The 13632-nt window shown below is 41.5% G+C and overlaps 1 protein-coding gene across 1 annotated transcript in view; it reads right to left on the bottom strand.

Moving 5' to 3' along the window:
• The window catches only part of LOC117520008 (pro-neuregulin-2, membrane-bound isoform-like), a 447661-nt gene that overhangs the window by 35008 nt on the left and 399021 nt on the right, over positions 1-13632 (bottom strand). The window contains exons 10-11 of the mRNA XM_034181302.1: positions 13147-13274; positions 12824-13039 (exon numbers count right to left, since the gene is read on the bottom strand). Of these exons, the coding sequence (XP_034037193.1) occupies positions 12824-13039; positions 13147-13274 (344 nt within the window). The remainder of the gene's footprint in view (positions 1-12823; positions 13040-13146; positions 13275-13632) is intronic.

Below are 13632 nucleotides of genomic sequence, written 5' to 3'. Positions count from 1 at the left end.
GGATGGTTCAGGGTCACCTGATCCAGCCCTAACTATAAGCTTTAGCAAAAAGGAAAGTTTTAAGCCTAATCTTAAAAGTAGAGAGGGTGTCTGTCTCCCTGATCTGAATTTGGAGCTGGTTCCACAGGAGAGGAGCCTGAAAGCTGAAGGCTCTGCCTCCCATTCTACTCTTACAAACCCTAGGAACTACAAGTAAGCCTGCAGTCTGAGAGCGAAGCGCTCTATTGAGGTGATATGGTACTATGAGGTCCCTAAGATAAGATGGGACCTGATTATTCAAAACCTTATAAGTAAGAAGAAGAATTTTAAATTCTATTCTAGAATTAACAGGAAGCCAATGAAGAGAGGCCAATATGGGTGAGATATGCTCTCTCCTTCTAGTCCCTGTTAGCACTCTAGCTGCAGCATTTTGAATTAACTGAAGGCTTTTCAGGGAACTTTTAGGACAACCTGATAATAATGAATTACAATAGTCCAGCCTAGAGGAAATAAATGCATGAATTAGTTTTTCAGCATCACTCTGAGACAAGACCTTTCTAATTTTAGAGATATTGAGCAAATGCAAAAAAGCAGTCCTACATATTTGTTTAATATGCGCATTGAATGACATATCCTGATCAAAAATGACTTCAAGATTTCTCACAGTATTACTAGAGGTCAGGGTAATGCCATCCAGAGTAAGGATCTGGTTAGACACCATGTTTCTAAGATTTGTGGGGCCAAGTACAATAACTTCAGTTTTATCTGAATTTAAAAGCAGGAAATTAGAGGTCATCCATGTCTTTATGTCTGTAAGACAATCCTGCAGTTTAGCTAATTGGTGTGTGTCCTCTGGCTTCATGGATAGATAAAGCTGGGTATCATCTGCGTAACAATGAAAATTTAAGCAATGCCCTCTACTAATACTGCCTAAGGGAAACATGTATAAAGTGAATAAAATTGGTCCTAGCACAGAACCTTGTGGAACTCCATAATTAACCTTAGTCTGTGAAGAAGATTCCCCATTTACATGAACAAATTGTAATCTATTAGATAAATATGATTCAAACCACCGCAGCGTAGTGCCTTTAATACCTATGGCATGCTCTAATCTCTGTAATAAAATTTTATGGTCAACAGTATCAAAAGCAGCACTGAGGTCTAACAGAACAAGCACAGAGATGAGTCCACTGTCTGAGGCCATAAGAAGATCATTTGTAACCTTCACTAATGCTGTTTCTGTACTATTATGAATTCTAAAACCTGACTGAAACTCTTCAAATAGACCATTCCTCTGCAGATGATCAGTTAGCTGTTTTACAACTACCCTTTCAAGAATTTTTGAGAGAAAAGGAAGGTTGGAGATTGGCCTATAATTAGCTAAGATAGCTGGGTCAAGTAATGGCTTTTTAAGTAATGGTTTAATTACTGCCACCTTAAAAGCCTGTGGTACATAGCCAACTAATAAAGATAGACTGATCATATTTAAGATCGAAGCATTAATTAATGGTAGGGCTTCCTTGAGCAGCCTGGTAGGAATGGGGTCTAATAAACATGTTGATGGTTTGGAGGAAGTAACTAATGAAAATAACTCAGACAGAACAATCGGAGAGAAAGAGTCTAACCAAATACCGGCATCACTGAAAGCAGCCAAAGATAATGATACGTCTTTGGGATGGTTATGAGTAATTTTTTCTCTAATAGTTAAAATTTTATTAGCAAAGAAAGTCATGAAGTCATTACTAGTTAAAGTTAAAGGAATACTCGGCTCAATAGAGCTCTGACTCTTTGTCAGCCTGGCTCAGATGATAGTAAGATGTCCTAGCTTTACGGAGGGCTTTTTTATAGAGCAACAGACTCTTTTTCCAGGCTAAGTGAAGATCTTCTAAATTAGTGAGATGCCATTTCCTCTCCAACGTACGGGTTATCTGCTTTAAGCTGCGGGTTTGTGAGTTATACCACGGAGTCAGGCACTTCTGATTTAAAGCTCTCTTTTCAGAGGAGCTACAGCATCCAAAGTTGTCTTTAATGAGGATGTAAAACTACTGACGAGATACTCTATCTCACTTACAGAGTTTAGGTAGCTACTCTGCACTGTGTTGGTATATGGCATTAGAGAACATAAAGAAGGAATCATATCCTTAAACCTAGTTACAGCACTTTCTGAAAGACTTCTAGTGTAATGAAACTTATTCCCCACTGCTGGGTAGTCCATCAGAGTAAATGTAAATGTTATTAAGAAATGATCAGACAGAAGGGAGTTTTCAGGGAATACTGTTAAGTCTTCAATTTCCATACCATAAGTCAGAACAAGGTCTAAGATATGATTAAAGTGGTGGGTGGGTTCATTTACATTTTGAGCAAAGCCAATTGAGTCTAATAATAGATTAAATGCAGTGTTGAGGCTGTCATTCTCAGCATCTGTATGGATGTTAAAATCGCCCACTATAATTATCTTATCTGAGCTAAGCACTAAGTCAGACAAAAGGTCTAAAAATTCACAGAGAAACTCACAGTAACGACCAGGTGGACGATAGATAATAACAAATAAAACTGTTTTTTGGGACTTCCAATTTGGATGGACAAGACTAAGAGTCAAGCTTTCAAATGAATTAAAGTTCTGTCTGGGTTTTTGATTAATTAATAAGCTGGAATGGAAGATTGCTGCTAACTCTCCGCCTCGGCCCGTGCTACGAGCATTCTGGCAGTTAGTGTGACTCGGGGGTGTTGACTCATTTAAACTAACATATTCATCCTGCTGTAAGCAGGTTTCTGTAAGGCAGAATAAATCAATATGTTGATCAATTATTATATCATTTACTAACAGGGACTTAGAAGAGAGAGACCTAATGTTTAATAGACCACATTTAACTGTTTTAGTCTGTGGTGCAGTTGAAGGTGCTATATTATTTTTTCTTTTTGAATTTTTATGCTTAAATAGATTTTTACTGGTTGTTGGTGGTCTGGGAGCAGGCACCGTCTCTACGGGGATGGGGTAATGAGGGGATGGCAGGGGGAGAGAAGCTGCAGAGAGGTGTGTAAGACTACAACTCTGAACTCAGAAATGGAGTTAGGCATCAGGAAGGGCATCCTGTGAAACATGTGCCAAATCCCAACGCAGATCTGTGCTGGATCCGCTGTGGTAACCCCCAGCAATGAAGGGCAGCCAAAAAACAAACAAGAGTGGGGAAGGGCAGCGTTGGAAATAACCTATACAACAGACATGAGTATGTTCTATTGCAGTGTCAATTAAATTTCAAGGTTTTCAAACTTGTTTCACCTATTCATAATTGCAATTTTTGTAAATTGACAAGTGGGTCTTTTGTTTTGAAAATCTACATTGACAATATGGGCCACAAAGTAGAAACTCAGTGTACCAAAAGTCAGTACAAGTATTGGGTCAGAACTGGGAGCATGCCCTGATGCTGCACATCATCACATCCACCACAGTAGATAGATAGCAACCCTCCAGGCAGAGAAGAGGTCCATCTAGAACTCTCAAAGATAACATGGACCAGGTGAATTTTCCAACCAATGAGGTCCTCACCACTGAGGCACCTGTATTCTGGAGCGTGCCACACGGCCAAACTGTCATAGCTGGTCTTCCCTCACAATCCAAGTGATAGCCCTCATCGTTGTTGTCAGGGTACTGAAAGCTTCCCTCACTCATCTGCTTTGTCGACTATCACTGTTTTTGAAGTGAATCTGTTCTGAAGCAAATTACACACCGCACCATACTGCTTCTGTTTATGACTGAAACTCAGATAAAACTGAAGTTATTGTACTTGGCCCCACAAATCTTAGAAGCATGGTGTCTAACCAGATCGTTACTCTGGATGGCATTTCCCTGATCTCTAGTAATACTGTGAGAAATCTTGGAGTCATTTTTGATCAGGATATGTCATTCAAAGCGCATATTAAACAAATATGTAGGACTGCCTTTTTGCATTTACGCAATATCTCTAAAATCAGAAAGGTCTTGTCTCAGAGTGATGCTGAAAAACTAATTCATGCATTTATTTCCTCTAGGCTGGACTATTGTAATTCATTATTATCAGGTTGTCCTAAAAGTTCCCTAAAAAGCCTTCAGTTGGTTGAGAATGCTGCAGCTAGAGTACTGACGGGGACTAGAAGGAGAGAGCATATCTCACCCATATTGGCCTCTCTTCATTGGCTTCCTGTTAATTCTAGAATAGAATTTAAAATTTTTCTTCTTACTTATAAGGTTTTGAATAATCAGGTCCCATCTTATCTTAGGGACCTCAAAGTACCATATCGCCCCAATAGAGCACTTCACTCTCAGACTGCAGGCTTACTTGTAGTTCCTAGGGTTTGTAAGAGTAGAATGGGAGGCAGAGCCTTCAGCTTTCAGGCTCCTCTCCTGTGGAACCAGCTCCCAATTCAGATCATGGAGACAGACACCCTCTCTACTTTTAAGATTAGGCTTAAAACTTTCCTTTTTGCTAAAGCTTATAGTTAGGGCTGGATCAGGTGACCCTGAACCATCCCTTAGTTATGCTGCTATAGACGTAGACTGCTGGGGGGTTCCCATGATGCACTGTTTCTTTCTCTTTTTGCTCTGTATGCACCACTCTGCATTTAATCATTAGTGATCGATCTCTGCCCCCCTTCTCGGCATGTCTTTTTCCTGGTTCTTTCCCTCAGCCCCAACCAGTCTCAGCAGAAGACTGCCCCTCCCTGAGCCTGGTTCTGCTGGAGGTTTCTTCCTGTTAAAAGGGAGTTTTTCCTTCCCACTGTGGCCAAGTGCTTGCTCATAGGGGGTCGTTTTGACCGTTGGGGTTTTTCATATTTATTGTATGGCCTTGCCTTACAATGTGGAGCGCCTTGGGGCAACTGTTTGTTGTGATTTGGCGCTATATAAGAAAAAAGTTGATTGATTGATTGACTGATTTAAATGAACCACAAGAGAACCAACGGATTGGAAAACTTCTTATGTCAGTTCTGCAACTTAAATAAACTGGCTGTAAAAGTGATGATTTAGATGTTGTGATATTAAAGGGTATCATACTATTTTAAGGCCTGTATTTCCTATATACAATCTTTCAACACTGTGACTATTTCTAAGTGGAATCAGTCTTCATGTTGACATAGACCTGTAGTAATGTTTGAAAAGTAAATCATTTGACATTTAGGCGACACTGCACAATGAGTATACTCACGTCTGTTGTATACTGTGAGCCCAAAGAAGATGTTTCTTCTGTAGTGAATATGGCCACAGACATATCTTTACAAAATCAAAAGTTGCCTTAACTTTCCACTTTTAGCAAAAAACTGACTCTCCAGACAATATAAATGTTGGAATGTGCAACACTGGATGACTCAATGTTATCACATTGCACCAAAATCCTCCATCGCAAAGTGACCAGTCTTCCAAATATTTCCTGGCTGAATTTACAACGCTTCCGGAAAGCTTCAATGAACAATACCTGTGGATCAAAGACACTTGTTGAAACGGTTCTAGGCAACCCCAGTTCAACGTGAATTTATTAGATAGTTTAATGAAACCTGTCAAAATCAGATAACGTCCGACACCAACAGGACACTCCTACAGATAACAGCTCAATAAACCTAGAATCCCAATCAGATCAAAGGTCATATAAATGACCAACATTGGGATGGAACCACACTGCCACCTTGAAGAAGGACCGGGACCCTTCAATACACAAATATATATATTTTTGTTAACAAAAGAGAGAAATTGTAATTTATTTTCCTGTTACAGTTACAGTTATGGTGTTCCTGTTACAGTTATGGTGGAAACAGTGTTTTTTGTTAGGCCCCATAAAGAAGTTTGTCATCCTTGACATCAGAAAATGTGATGAGGGAGGGCAGATTTATATATATATATATATATATATATATATATATATATATATATATACGTGCTCTATTAGAAAAGAAACCGACCTTTTTATTTTTTTCAAAAAGTATATGGATTTGAATCACATGCGATTACATCAGACAAGCTTGAACCCTCGTGCGCATGCGTGAGTTTTTTCACGCCTGTCTGTTGCGTCATTCGCCTGTGGGCAGGCTTTGAGTGAGGAGTGGTCCACCCCTCCCGTCTATTTTTTCATTGTTTAGGAATGGCTCAGAGACTGCCGCTTTGCTTCATCAAAATTTTTTCAGAAACTGTAAGGCACATCTGAGTGGACACCATTCGAGAAATTCAGCTGGTTTTCTGTGAAAATTTTAAGGGCTGATGAGAGATTATGGAGTGTTACTGTCGCTTTAAGGACAACCCACGGAGCCGGAGGGCGCGCTGCGCTCCGAGCCACCGTCGCCAGCCTGTTTCGAGCTGAAAACTTCCAAATTTAAGCCTCTGTTGACCCAGGACATCATAAGAGAACAGAGAAGTTTCAGAAGAGGTCGGGATCATCAGTTTATCCGGACATTCCACTGTTAAAGGAGATTTTGTAATGAAAGACGTGCGGATGGATTCGCGCATCGGCAGGCAGCCGCTCATGGCCCGGCGCCACAGAGAAACACCTCCGTGTTGAATGAATGAATGAATGAATGAATGAATGGATTTATTCGGCACACACACACACAAATCCAAAAGAACAGAAACATACAAATAACATGAATGAGCCTGTGAGTCCGAAAGGGTGTGGGCAGAAGCAAAGCTTATCAACACCAACCCCTGCTAGTACAAGTCCAACAATTATAACAGTCATAATAACATAAACACAAATTCACAACACACTACATATCAACTCACAGACATACACTTCAATATTCAATTACACTTCAATTCATGTATAAGTATATTATGTATATACACTCAACAAAAATATAAACACAACACTTTTGGTTTTGCTCCCATTTTGTATGAGATGAACTCAAAGATCTAAAACCTTTTCCACATACACAATATCACCATTTCCCTCAAATATTGATCACAAACCAGTCTAAATCTGTGATAGTGAGCACTTCTTCTTTGCTGAGATAATCCATCCCACCTCACAGGTGTGCCATATCAAGATGCTGATTAGACACCATGATTAGTGCACAGGTGTGCCTTAGACTGCCCACAATAAAAGGCCACTCTGAAAGGTGCAGTTTTATCACACAGCACAATGCCACAGATGTCGCAAGATTTGAAGGAGCGTGCAATTGGCATGCTGACAGCAGGAATGTCAACCAGAGCTGTTGCTCGTGTATTGAATGTTCATGTCTCTACCATAAGCCGTCTCCAAAGGTGTTTCAGAGAATTTGGCAGTACATCCAACCAGCCTCACAACCGCAGACCACGTGTAACCACACCAGCCCAGGACCTCCACATCCAGCATGTTCACCTCCAAGATCATCTGAGACCAGCCACTCGGACAGCTGCTGAAACAATCGGTTTGCATAACCAAAGAATTTCTGCACAAACTGTCAGAAACCGTCTCAGGGAAGCTCATCTGCATGCTCGTCGTCCTCATCGGGGTCTCGACCTGACTCCAGTTCGTCGTCGTAACCGACTTGAGTGGGCAAATGCTCACATTTACTGGCGTTTGGCACGTTGGAGAGGTGTTCTCTTCACAGATGGATCCTGGTTCACACTGTTCAGGGCAGATGGCAGACAGTGTGTGTGGCTTCGTGTGGGTGAGCGGTTTTCTGATGTCAATGTTGTGGATCAAGTGGCCCATGGTGGCGGTGGGGTTATGGTATGGTCAGGCGTCTGTTATGGACGAAGAACACAGGTGCATTTTATTGATGGCATTTTGAATGCACAGAGATACCGTGACGAGATCCTGAGGCCCATTGTTGTGCCATACATCCAAGAACATCACCTCATGTTGCAGCAGGATAATACACGGCCCTCTTGTTGCAAGGATCTGTACACAATTCTTGGAAGCTGAAAATGTCCCAGGTCTTGCATGGCCGGCATACTCACCGGACATGTCACCCATTGAGCATGTTTGGGATGCTCTGGACCGGCGTATACAACAGTGTGTACCAGTTCCTGCCAATATCCAGCAATTTTGCACAGCCATTGAAGAGGAGTGGACCAACATTCCACAGGCCACAATTGACAACCTGATCAACTCTATGCGAAGGAGATGTGTTGCACTGCATGAGGCAAATGGTGGTCACACCAGATACTGACTGGTATCCCCCCCAGTAAAACAAAACTGCACCTTTCAGAGTAGCCTTTTATTGTGGGCAGTCTAAGGCACACCTGTGCACTAATCATGGTGTCTAATCAGCATCTTGATATGGCACACCTGTGAGGTGGGATGGATTATCTCAGCAAAGGAGAAGTGCTCACTATCACAGATTTAGACTGGTTTGTGAACAATGTTTGAGGGAAATGGTGATATTATGTATGTGGAAAAAGTTTTAGATCTTTGAGTTCATCTCATACAAAATGGGAGCAAAACCAAAAGTGTTGCATTTATATTTTTGTTGAGTGTATCATTAGACTCAATTGGCTTTGCTCAAAATGTAAATGAGTCCACCCACCACTTTAATCATATTCTCTGTGAATTTTCAGACCTTTTGTCTGACTTAGTGCTTAGCTCAGATAAGATAATTATAGTGGGCGATTTTAACATCCACACAGATGCTGAGAATGACAGCCTCAACACTGCATTTAATCTATTATTAGACTCTATTGGCTTTGCTCAAAATGTAAATGAGCCCACCCACCACTTTAATCATATCTTAGACCTTGTTCTGACTTATGGTATGGAAATTGAAGACTTAACAGTATTCCCTGAAAACTCCCTTCTGTCTGATCATTTCTTAATAACATTTACATTTACTCTGATGGACTACCCAACAGTGGGGAATAAGTTTAATTACACTAGAAGTCTTTCAGAAAGCGCTGTAACTAGGTTTAAGGATATGATTCCTTCTTTATGTTCTCTAATGCCATATACCAACACAGTGCAAAGTAGCTACCTAAACTCTGTAAGTGAGATAGAGTATCTCGTCAATAGTTTTACATCCTCATTGAAGACAACTTTGGATGCTGTAGCTCCTCTGAAAAAGAGCGCTTTAAATCAGAAGTGACTGACTCCATGGTATAACTCACAAACTCGCAGCTTAAAGCAGATAACCCGTAAGTTGGAGAGGAAATGGCGTCTCACTAGTTTAGAAGATCTTCACTTACCCTGGAAAAAGAGTCTGTTGCTCTATAAAAAAGCCCTCCGTAAAGCTAGGACATCTTACTACTCATCACTAATTGAAGAAAATAAGAACAACCCCAGGTTTCCTTTCAGCACTGTAGCCAGGCTGACAAAGAGTCAGAGCTCTATTGAGCCGAGTATTCCTTTAACTTTAACTAGTAATGACTTCATGACTTTCTTTGCTAATAAAATTTTAACTATTAGAGAAAAAATTACTCATAACCATCCCAAAGACGTATCGTTATCTTTGGCTGCTTTCAGTGATGCCGGTATTTGGTTAGACTCTTTCTCTCCGATTGTTCTGTCTGAGTTATTTTCATTAGTTACTTCCTCCAAACCATCAACATGTCTATTAGACCCCATTCCTACCAGGCTGCTCAAGGAAGCCCTACGCTTCGATCTTAAATATGATCAATCTATCTTTATTAGTTGGCTATGTACCACAGGCTTTTAAGGTGGCAGTAATTAAACCATTACTTAAAAAGCCATCAATTGACCCAGCTATCTTAGCTAATTATAGGCAAATCTCCAACCTTCCTTTTCTCTCAAAAATTCTTGAAAGGGTAGTTGTAAAACAGCTAACTGATCATCTGCAGAGGAATGGTCTATTTGAAGAGTTTCAGTCAGGTTTTAGAATTCATCATAGTACAGAAACACCATTAGTGAAGGTTACAAATGATCTTCTTATGGCCTCAGACAGTGGACTCATCTCTGTGCTTGTTCTGTTAGACCTCAGTGCTGCTTTTGATACTGTTAACCATAAAATTTTATTACAGAGATTAGAGCATGCCATAGGTATTAAAGGCACTGCGCTGCGGTGGTTTGAATCATATTTATCTAATAGATTACAATTTGTTCATGTAAATGCGGAATCTTCTTCACAGATTAAGGTTAATTATGGAGTTCCACAAGGTTCTGTGCTAGGACCAATTTTATTCACTTTATACATGTTTCCCTTAGGCAGTATTATTAGACGGCATTGCTTAAATTTTCATTGTTACGCAGCTGATACCCAGCTTTATCTATCCATGAAGCCAGAGGACACACACCAATTAGCTAAACTGCAGGATTGTCTTACAGACATAAAGACATGGATGACCTCTAATTTCTTGCTTTTAAACTCAGATAAAACTGAAGTTATTGTACTTGGCCCCACAAATCTTAGAAACATGGTGTCTAACCAGATCCTTACTCTGGACGGCATTACCCTGACCTCTAGTAATACTGTGAATAATCTTGGAGTCATTTTTGATCAGGATATGTCATTCAAAGCGCATATTAAACAAATATGTAGGACTGCTTTTTTGCATTTGCGCAATATCTCTAAAATTAGAAAGGTCTTGTCTCAGAGTGATGCTGAAAAACTAATTCATGCATTTATTTCCTCTAGGCTGGACTATTGTAATTCATTATTATCAGGTTGTCCTAAAAGTTCCCTGAAAAGCCTTCAGTTAATTCAAAATGCTGCAGCTAGAGTGCTAACGGGGACTAGAAGGAGAGAGCATATCTCACCCATATTGGCCTCTCTTCATTGGCTTCCTGTTAATTCTAGAATAGAATTTAAAATTCTTCTTCTTACTTATAAGGTTTTGAATAATCAGGTCCCATCTTATCTTAGGGACCTCATAGTACCATATCACCCCAATAGAGCGCTTTGCTCTCAGACTGCAGGCTTACTTGTAGTTCCTAGGGTTTGTAAGAGTAGAATGGGAGGCAGAGCCTTCAGCTTTCAGGCTCCTCTCCTGTGGAACCAGCTCCCAATTCAGATCAGGGAGACAGACATCCTCTCTAATTTTAAGATTAGGCTTAAAACTTTCCTTCTTGCTAAAGCTTATAGTTAGGGCTGGATCAGGTGACCCTGAGCCATCCCTTAGTTATACTGCTATAGACTTAGACTGCTGGGGGGTTCCCATGATGCACTGAGTGTTTCTTTCTCTTTTTGCTCTGTATGCACCACTCTGCATTTAATCATTAGTGATTGATCTCTGCTCCCCTCCACAGCATGTCTTTTTCCTGGTTCTCTCCCTCAGCCCCAACCAGTCCCAGCAGAAGACTGCCCCTCCCTGAGCCTGGTTCTGCTGGAGGTTTCTTCCTGTTAAAAGGGAGTTTTTCCTTCCCACTGTTGCCAAGTGCTTGCTCACAGGGGGTCGTTTTGACCGTTGGGGTTTTTCCGTAATTATTGTATGGCCTTGCCTTACAATATAAAGCACCTTGGGGCAACTGTTTGTTGTGATTTGGCGCTATATAAATAAAATTGATTTGATTTGATTTCTGCATGACTCACACACAGCTCCCGCTGTTCCCAAGCAGTCTCCCAGCCAAGTACTGATCAAGACCTACCCTGATTCACTCCTCAGATCTAACGGGATTGGGTGAATAATAACTTCATCTATGTTCAGATAGTTAAGCCCTGGTCACACTGCACTAACGAAAGACACCAAAGCCAAAACGAAACAAGAAATATGGACTTACGTTGACTTTCAGAGACATCGTTTAACTGTCCTCCAGCTTCGTTCCTGCAGATGGCAATTTTCAAACTGTTGAAAAATGTGAATGAATCCCAACAACAACCTCAATTCGTCCGTATTTCATTTTCCTTTCTGTAGTGATGGTTCCTCATCGTTTGCGTAATTCCAGTAAAGTCAGCGTTCCGTTTGAGGGTCGTCCAACTTCCCAAGTCCGACGTCTTGCACAAACACTAAAGACATCTGAATGGATCAATAACTAAAGCTCAGGCAACGTTGTCATACAGAAACAACAGTGGCAAGAACGTTTTATCAACTACTTTAACTATTTACGCATGTTCCAGCTGTTTGTGGCTGGCCTGTGTGTGTGCACACGTTGTTGTCAAGACAACCAGATCCCGCACCTGCAGGTGCTGCAGACATGAGGACAAGGCTGGCTTCGCTCGGTCTCATACCCGCTGTCAGTCAAGTCATCGTGAATGTTTCATTTTGATTTCGTTTAAAGCATCAAGGTCAACGTTTGCTTTGTTGTTCTTTTGTTAGTTTCGGTTTTATTTTGTTCCTTTTTGTGCTTTTGTTTTGCAGGCTCTTCCGTGATGGGAAAAGTGCAGGATCATTTTCTCGACTATTTGTGATTTTGTTACTTTTTTCCTTTATTCAGCTATTGTCGTGTGCTGTGTGACCCGGCCCCAAAGTGTGAAACAATCCCCAGTACATGGTAGAAAATGTAAAGTCAACAGAAAGGCCCCCAGTCGCTGAGGATCAGAATTGGACAATGAGACCATCAACCTGTAAGGCAACAAACTGCGGAGTCACTTAAAAAACAAAACACAACTTATTAAATTAAATGAACTGTATGGCGCCGCTGCCGCCAGTGCACCCCGTCACAGATTGATTGTATCACAAATGATATATTTGCTTATAAGACCCTGCTCTCACCTGAAAAGTGATATTTCTTTCGTTTCCCCATTGATTTATTTCTAGATAATGAAATCCATTGTTTAGAAATTTGTGCTGTTTAAGTCCTGCTGCCACTTGGGGTCGCCAAAGAGAAAAGGTAACAAGTGGAACAGAAAAGTCTGTGAAAAGTGGGGAAGCAGATTTAGCCCTTTCACTATGAGCCACACCATCACTAACAGACTCACACACACACACACACACACACACACACACACACACACACACACACACACACACACACACACACACACACACACACACACACACCGTTTTCCCTACCTGTCGCTGTGAGGTGAGTCCCTCAGTGAGTCGTAAGAATCTCCGTACTGCAGTCCGGCTCTGGATGCATCAGTACAGCCCCAGTGGGCGGCTCTCCTCGCCATGCACGCCGGGCTGCTGCATTTACTGGTTCCCACAGAGCTGGACAGGCCTCCTGACTGACAGTCTGAGTTTATACTGTCTGTTCGCTCTATGCTCCACGTCTGCTCCTCGTGTCTGCAGGTGTGCGGAGAACAAGATGAAAAGGTTAAAGCAGCACAGGGGAAGCAGGTGCAGGGACCCCTGGGCTGGAGCATCAGCTGCACATGTAGTCCTGAGTGTACCTGGAAGCATGTGAGGCAGTAGTGGAGTGATGGGAGCGGGTGGACATTCGGCTTCCTGCGTAGTTTCCTGCGTCCTCAGCGCCATGGCTGATCACACACTCTGTGGTGGGGACGGTCTTGGAGATGTACTGTTGAAATAATCAGAACATTATTCAGTGAATCAAACAGAAATGTATCAAAGTGAAAAGATTCTTCTGTATGTCTCCCTGTACTCTTTCTATTGTGCTGACTCACGTCCACTGCACGATGCTCGGTGTCTCCTGCCCGCACTTTGATGTCTCTCAGTGATGTGTCACTGATCAGACGTCTATAGAAACAAGGATTTTTCAGAAGCTGACTGCACTGGAGGTCGAATCCAAATTGACACCGATTTTCAAGTGGAAAATCCAGACACGGGCTGAAAATTCAAACTGCATTTTGGATTGTTTGATTCTCCCAGTGTCAGCTCGTACAACCCCTGGCAAAAATTATGGAATCACCGGCCTC

Source organism: Thalassophryne amazonica, chromosome 11 (genome assembly GCF_902500255.1).
Source record: "Thalassophryne amazonica chromosome 11, fThaAma1.1, whole genome shotgun sequence".
Lineage (NCBI taxonomy): Eukaryota > Metazoa > Chordata > Actinopteri > Batrachoidiformes > Batrachoididae > Thalassophryne > Thalassophryne amazonica.
This window is presented reverse-complemented; position numbering and strand designations above follow the sequence as displayed.